The following is a 6,925-nucleotide window of genomic DNA, read 5'->3' as shown; positions in this document are numbered from 1 at the left end:
TATTTAGAGAGAGAAAGTAGAGAGAAGGTGGAGCAAGTACCGAGAATAATGTCCCCTCTCATAAATGAGGTGGGGGTATTTATAGGCGTCCTATTCAGTACTTTGGCTTATTTAGATGTCGCCACGTGTATGACGATGATGTACAGATTTGGTCTGCCTGTGAGATTGGTCTGCCCTTATAGGTTTGGTCTGCCTGGAGATATGGGCATCCATGGTAGGTTTGCTCTGCCTCATAGTCTTTGTCTGCCCTGGTAGGTTTGGCCTTCCCGGAGATTGGTCTGCCCTTATAGGTTTGGTCTGCCTGGAGATTTGGCCAGCCATGGTAGGTTTGCTCTGCCTCATGGTCTTCGGTGTTCCCTGGTAGGTTTGGTCTGGACTCACTTATACGATCCCGTACAAAGTCCTATTTCATTCCACCATGTGAAATTTGAAAACGAACCACTCCATTTCAAAATAAACATTAGTACGTAGTATCAATTTTAGAGAAGCTAACATGAGGGGATCAAGATCGATTTCATGGCCAACTTGGGGCATTATTGTTCAGCTAAGAAAAACAATTGTATTAGCTAGATAGATTGAGTTTTAATCCAAACATAATTACATAGTACTAGTTATAAAACATTGATATTATATATCTGATGATATACTACACTAAGTTAGCATGCTTGCTTTTCGTCTAGTAAGAACCTTGAGGCAAAGAGGTGGATTAACACCAATCAAAGCAAGTACAGAACTCGGCATCGTCCAAATCCCATCACCGCAAATCAACCCAGACGCAACAGCAGGCGCGTACGCATCAGCTTCCGCCTTATTTTTGTAGTGCCACAAGAAGAGTATCAAACTACCAACGCACATGTCGATGGCAAAGTAGCCTCCGAGGTAGAAAGGTATAGCCATAGCTAGCGGGATTGGTATAAACTTCGCATACTTCTCCCCTACCAAATCTTTGAGACCATTGACGGCCATTGCAACGATGAAGAATATTATGCATAAGGTTAGACAATGCTTAGGCAAGGTGCTTACGCCTTCGATTCCAAGAAGGGCTATGCTTCTGTAGACGGATGCAAATGGTGCTGGGTATTTGGAAGTTGGTAGTCCAATGTCGGGGAAAGCCATGTAGAATACCCAGAAGACGCAAGGGGATATGATGCAGCCCATTGCTGTTCCTATTATTTGGCTCACGAACATTGATCTTGGTGAAGCTAGCGTCATGTAACCTGTTTTGAGAGAAATTTCCACAAGAAAACACATATATGTTAGTGTGACAATTTTTTCAAGTTCCACTAGGAGTAGAGATTGCCAATGAGATGAGCTGGTTGGGTCATGGGTCCGTTTGGTTGATCGTGGGTCGGGGATATGTGATACACGATCAAAACACTGAAAGCGGGGTTGGGTGAGTTGTGGGTTGGGGATAGTTGACACTTGATCAAAACATGAGAAGTCAAGTGGATGGGGTCGTGGGTAGGTTTGGTAGGTCGCAGGTGGGGATAGTTGACACACGATCGACACACTGGAAGTAATTGTGGGTCGGTTAGTGGGTTGTGTCGAAATATTGGACACATTACGTTGATTGGTCACAGGTTACATATGTCATGGTGGGTGATGCGGGTCGAGTGGGTCAGGGAGTTTGGACAAATTTTAGGGGTCTGATGTGATTATGATTGGTCTGGTGGGTTTAGATGAGTTTTGGAGGCTGATATGAGTATGGTGGGTTTAGATGAGTTTTGGAGGCTGATGTGAGTCTGGTGGATTTGGCCAATTACTTAAGCGTTAAAAAGAATTACAAAATTCATATGAACTTAAATTAAATAAATTTTATGTTATTTGCATTACTCAAGTAAATGTAGTTATGTATCTTTAAACAATAATTAAATTACTTTTTAGCATTTTAAACATACATACAAAATACTCCGTAGTTTAAATTAGAATGGTGGGTTAAGTGGGTCACAAGGTTAGATGGGATGGGTTCGTGTGCGATTGGGTTGGGTGAGTTGCATGTGTCATAGGTGATAAAGTGGTCCGACCTACCTAACCCATTACAAACCGTGTCAAGGTGGGTTGGGTCAGACTCAACGTGCCAACTAGCCATCTCTAACTAGGAGAAATAAGTATGTTATCTAGGAGTAAAACAAGTCTAACCTGTTTTAAAATCTTGAGTAAGATCCGATGCTGTTGAAACAATGTTCATCATAACACCACAAGCTGCAAGTCCAGCCACAATCCCACCATGAGAAGCACCAGCCCATCCTCCAATAATAAAGATAGCCAGTTTCCCATAAGTAGAGGCCAATGACCAGTCAGTCAAACCACAACCATAAGCATTACAGAAGGCCAACACAGGTGCAACAATATACATGACCAACACATGGTACCATTTGAGCTGATGGAAGATCTGTGGAAGTACGCCAATGGCAACTGCAGCAATTGCAACATAACCAGCTAATGCAAACCAGTTTGGAATGCTGTCTTTGAGGAAATATTCACTTCTTCTTTTGTCATCGAATGGTTCTTCTGGTTTGGGACGATGATTATAAGGAAGTATTCCACCGGTATTTCTTGTTTTATACTGTTTATACAACGCAACCATTGATCGTCCAAAAACTTTGACAAAACTATACAGTCCATCTCCTAGAATAATCGCTATGCCAATAAAAACCTGCAATATAATCATCAAGTTAAGTTTATTTCAGATAAAATCAGTTTTTTCAGATAAAATAAGTTCAGATAAATTCCTTTTAAGTTTAAATAACATAAGGGATATTTACCACTTTTTAAGTTTTAGAATTTTGTATTTATAAAATGTAATACCTTAATTTTTTTTGAAATGTTTTAAATTCACCACCTCTTAACGCAGGGTCGTCTCCGGAAATTTGGAAACCCTGTTCTATTTTTTGAAGAGGATGCCCTTTTTTAGTAATATAATTAATTAATAACACTAAATATTATTTTTTTATAGTGTAATACGAAGTACATTACTAGTGATAAAAGTGGTTATTGTAAATGATATGAGTAATAACTATGTAACATGATAAAAAGCTTAGAAACCAAAAAAATAAATAAATAATGTAGCTATTGTGACCTAGATCCCACAACCTACAACAAAGTAATTAAAGAAGGTTGCACCACTGATCCAAAGTTAATTTGGTAGATGTTATTTGCGCATTTTACTATTAAAATATAATTATCCTATGCGTATTACCACCAAAATTTATTTTTTGGGGTCCCAAACATTTAGGGCCCTGTGCTGGAGGTCCTAATGTATCTCCTTATAGCCTGGTCGGGCCTGTCTTAATGGTTTTCATTCAACTTTGGTCCATGTGTAAATTAAAGAGGTTGGTTAAGGGAGGCTCATACGGATGAAAAATGGGATGAAATCCGTTAAAAAGTGGTAAATACAAAAAATTTCATAAAAATAAGGTTGTAAATATAAAATTACATTTTATAAGGTGGTAAATACAAAAAAGTGAAACTTAAAAGGTGATAAGTATGAAAAAATTCTAATATTAAGTCGAATATAATGGAACCTGAGTTAAATCAAATCTTTTGGAAAACGACAAAATATAAAAAGTTGAATTACCCTGTAACCTTGCAGGCCATGAAGATTGCTATCAGAGAGAGTTGCATCATACCAATGACCTTTGTGTTGGCCTATGAGAGGCCACATGATACCCCATGATAAAATTGCTCCGAGTAGTAAAGATAGATTTGTAAGATGAGAGCATATCATCCCCACACCCACATATGTTGCAGAAAAATCAAAGAAAAATCTGAAATATTTAAGGAACGGAGGAAATATTAAGTTTATAGTCTGTAAGTATAGTATAGTAGTAAATTGTTCGAAAATGGTGGAGTAAGACGTACTTTTGTTGGTAGGCTTTATTACCGAAAGTGGGTAAACTTGCAAATCCACAATCATCACCTCCTGTGAAGAACCATTGGAAGCAACCCCACAAGAAGCTCAAGGAGAAAAATTTCCCTAGTGTCTTCACTTTCTTCCTATAAGTACGTTCAAGAGCGGAAGTCAGCACTACAAGAAATTGTACTATTAACGACGGGAAATCCCGTCGCGAAAGGCCAATAATCGTTGATTAACGACGGGATTTCCTGTCGCGAACCCGTCATAAAAGGGGGCCGTCGTTAATAGAAATCCCGTCGTAAATTTGTCGTAAACCCGTCGTAAAAGACATTTGTGACGGTTATTCCCGTCATTGTTTGGTTGTTAGCCCCGTCGCAAAAGGCTTTTGCGACGGGATTTTTGACCCGTCGTAATTAGGTTGTCGTTAAAGATACAAATTCTTGTAGTGCACACATATATATGTAACAAGTTCAAGTGCAGAGAAATATAATCAAAACATAACAAGTTCAAGTGCAGAGAAATACTCCGTATAATCAAAACATAACAAGTTTAAGAGAAAAAAAAATGTTGTAATTAAGTACGTTGTAAAAAAAATTATGGTGTAAGATACTATATTTAGCTAGATTTTGAACGTAAAATCGAAATTTCGGGGTTGACGTTGCTATGTGTATCTCATGTGGCATCTCACGAAAAATGGGTAACTTAATAGCGCGTGAGCTGCATACCGTAAAGTCATCTCCGGAATTTTGAGTCAGAGCTCATAATTCTGTCAAAGATAGTATATTACTACAACATAAACTTTTTTAAAGGTAGTTAAATACAACAATTTTTTTTTTTTTTTTTATGGTTTTTATAAAGTAGTTTCTCGCAAAAACACAATTTTATAAGGTATTTTTTTGACAAATTTACCTACAAAATAGTAACTACATTAAAGTATGTAAAGATTACGTACTTGGCTAATATTGCACCCTCGGGGGTGTGAAAGCTGTTGATGAGATGCGCAGTAGCAGTCCCACTTGGGTAAGTAAGTTTGAAGTCCATAATCATAATCTACAATTAAAATGGTCATGTAATTTGTTATTCCATAAATTCAATCAAACGTTCATCAATCACGAAGTTTCAATCAAACTGATCAGAACAGAAAATGGTACGTACTTACCTTACGGAGGGGAACAACTGAAAAGAGGCCTATGAAGCTAACAACAAAGAGAAAGCCAATCATCCATCCCAAAGAAGGGTTCTTGGTGTCTAGTAGAAACCCTTTATCTCCCAGTTGAGCAACTCTATCACTCATTCCAAGAACATAACTCCCGAATCCTCCTGTAGGTTTAACAAAATGTAACGATTATTTTGAAACGGAAAAGAATAGCTAGTCAATTTTAATACATTACTTCATTCAAAACAAATAATTACAAACTTGTTCGCTATCTTTGTCAGATTTCGATATTTCAAAAGTCATATGATACGAGTTACATAATTATAATCATATTTATATTCCGGTCAAAAAAAAAAAATAGATCATAGTATATTAAGTACTTTTATATATAGTATTTTAAAAACTGACAATAAAAAGCTCGTGAAAACATTATCCATAAGATGACAAAACATTATCCAACTTGGTCGCCCGTGAAGTTTGGATTTCAGTTAATATCATGCAAAACACACCATGGCTTACAATAATACGGAGTACAAGGAAAAATATGTTAATTGACCAATTTCTTCAATTCGGATGTTTTGGTCTCCAATTTCAACATAAGATTTTTAATGTGTTATCTAACAACTACATTGATATAAATAAGATTCAAACTCAAATATTTAAATCTAGATTAAGGAAGACTTGAAGTATATTGATTCTAGATTTTAATAAACAAATTAACAACGCCTCACGTGTTCTCTCATATAATAAAGATAAATACGGAGTACATATTATCCTATCAAGATTTCTAATTTCTTTTTAAAAAACAAATTAGGGTACAAATTAAAACGAAGATGTAATCATGGTTGTTAAAAATTGCGATTCAAACAAATATGGTCACATGGTTGGTTTTACTGACTATCGAAAATCTGGTAAATTTCATGCTTAAAAAATAAATAGATAAATATTGTTAATTATTGCTTATTTAGCTTGTAAAAACTATATATTTCAATTATTTCACCCATGATATGAATTTGAATAAAATCTTGATTATTCTTGGATACTATTAGCAAAACTACTCAAATAAACTAAACTACTAAAAATACAGAATTTAGAACAAGTTAATTAATTAGACGTTAAAATTACCGGAGAAGGCGATGCCGGAGGAGGCAACAACACAAGTCTGAATAACAGTATTTTCTTGACGAGTAAAGGGTTGTTTAAGGTAACCAGATTTCTCAAGCAACTTAGTCCAAGTTTTAACGAAGAAAAACCCCAACAAACCGGCGGAAATATTAAGCGACGGAATAATCCCGGTTGTTAGGTTGAGTTTCATAACAATGACGCTGAAAAGTATGCTCAACACAAAGCTTACTACGAATGCTCGTATTGTCAATTGTTGTTTCCATGGCAGAACCTCTGTCGCCTCGAACGTCTTCTCCACCGAAGTTTCGGTTTCTAACGACGTCGTTGCTGTTTTCTCTCCGTCAGTCTCCATTGTTTGTATGATAGTGTATTAGTGTTTGGTAGACAAATCAAATTATCCAGGTCGTATTTATAAGGGGGGGGGGGGGGGGGGGGGGTGTGTGTTTTTGTTCCTTCTTCCACTTTATTTCGGAAAATAAGTTTTCCATGCTTCCCTAGAATTTATGTATTACTTGAATTTAGGTAGGGGCGTAGGGTTTTACCTTATCTTAATTAGCAGTAAGTTGGTAACTAGTATTTGGGTTTGGGCCATGTCCCGGATTATTATTATGTGAATAACAATTAATTGTTTTTATTTTATTTTTATGAAAATTTAGTTACTTTTTAAAATAATGATGTTTTTTTTTACTTATCACTAAAATATGTTACTATATTCGTCCATGTCTCATTTGTCATCTTCTCGATCATAAATTAGTAGAAGTAAGACTATAGTCGCCTAAATAATCACT

At 36.3% G+C, this 6,925-nt stretch overlaps 1 protein-coding gene across 1 annotated transcript; it reads right to left on the bottom strand.

The window, feature by feature from the left end:
- Positions 1 to 533: 533 nt before the first annotated feature.
- On the bottom strand, positions 534 to 6,538 carry LOC110775812 (probable metal-nicotianamine transporter YSL7). Its single transcript, XM_021980412.2, has 7 exons — positions 6,138 to 6,538; positions 5,016 to 5,176; positions 4,809 to 4,906; positions 3,862 to 3,996; positions 3,578 to 3,767; positions 2,140 to 2,656; positions 534 to 1,217 (listed from the first exon to the last, which is right to left on the bottom strand). The coding sequence occupies exons 1-7, from the start codon at positions 6,487 to 6,489 to the stop codon at positions 652 to 654; spliced, it is 2,019 nt and encodes a 672-aa protein (XP_021836104.2). The 5' UTR covers positions 6,490 to 6,538; the 3' UTR covers positions 534 to 651.
- Positions 6,539 to 6,925: the final 387 nt, after the last annotated feature.

The sequence above is a fragment of the Spinacia oleracea genome, chromosome 4 (genome assembly GCF_020520425.1).
Source record: "Spinacia oleracea cultivar Varoflay chromosome 4, BTI_SOV_V1, whole genome shotgun sequence".
Classification (NCBI taxonomy): Eukaryota; Viridiplantae; Streptophyta; class Magnoliopsida; order Caryophyllales; family Amaranthaceae; genus Spinacia; species Spinacia oleracea.
The sequence above is the reverse complement of the archived record's forward strand: the minus strand, read 5'-3'. Positions and strand labels throughout refer to the sequence as shown.

What these genes read in the sequence shown, in the direction of transcription:
- LOC110775812 (XM_021980412.2), bottom strand. Translation starts at nt 6,489, where the DNA reads ATGGAGACTGACGGAGAGAAAACAGCAACGACGTCGTTAGAAACCGAA. An exon ending in AATAAAGCCTACCAACAAAA is followed by an intron (nt 3,768 to 3,861) that starts GTACGTCTTACT and finishes TAAATATTTCAG; the next exon opens with ATTTTTCTTTGATTTTTCTG. An exon ending in TACTCAAGATTTTAAAACAG is followed by an intron (nt 1,218 to 2,139) that starts GTTAGACTTGTT and finishes CTCTCAAAACAG; the next exon opens with GTTACATGACGCTAGCTTCA.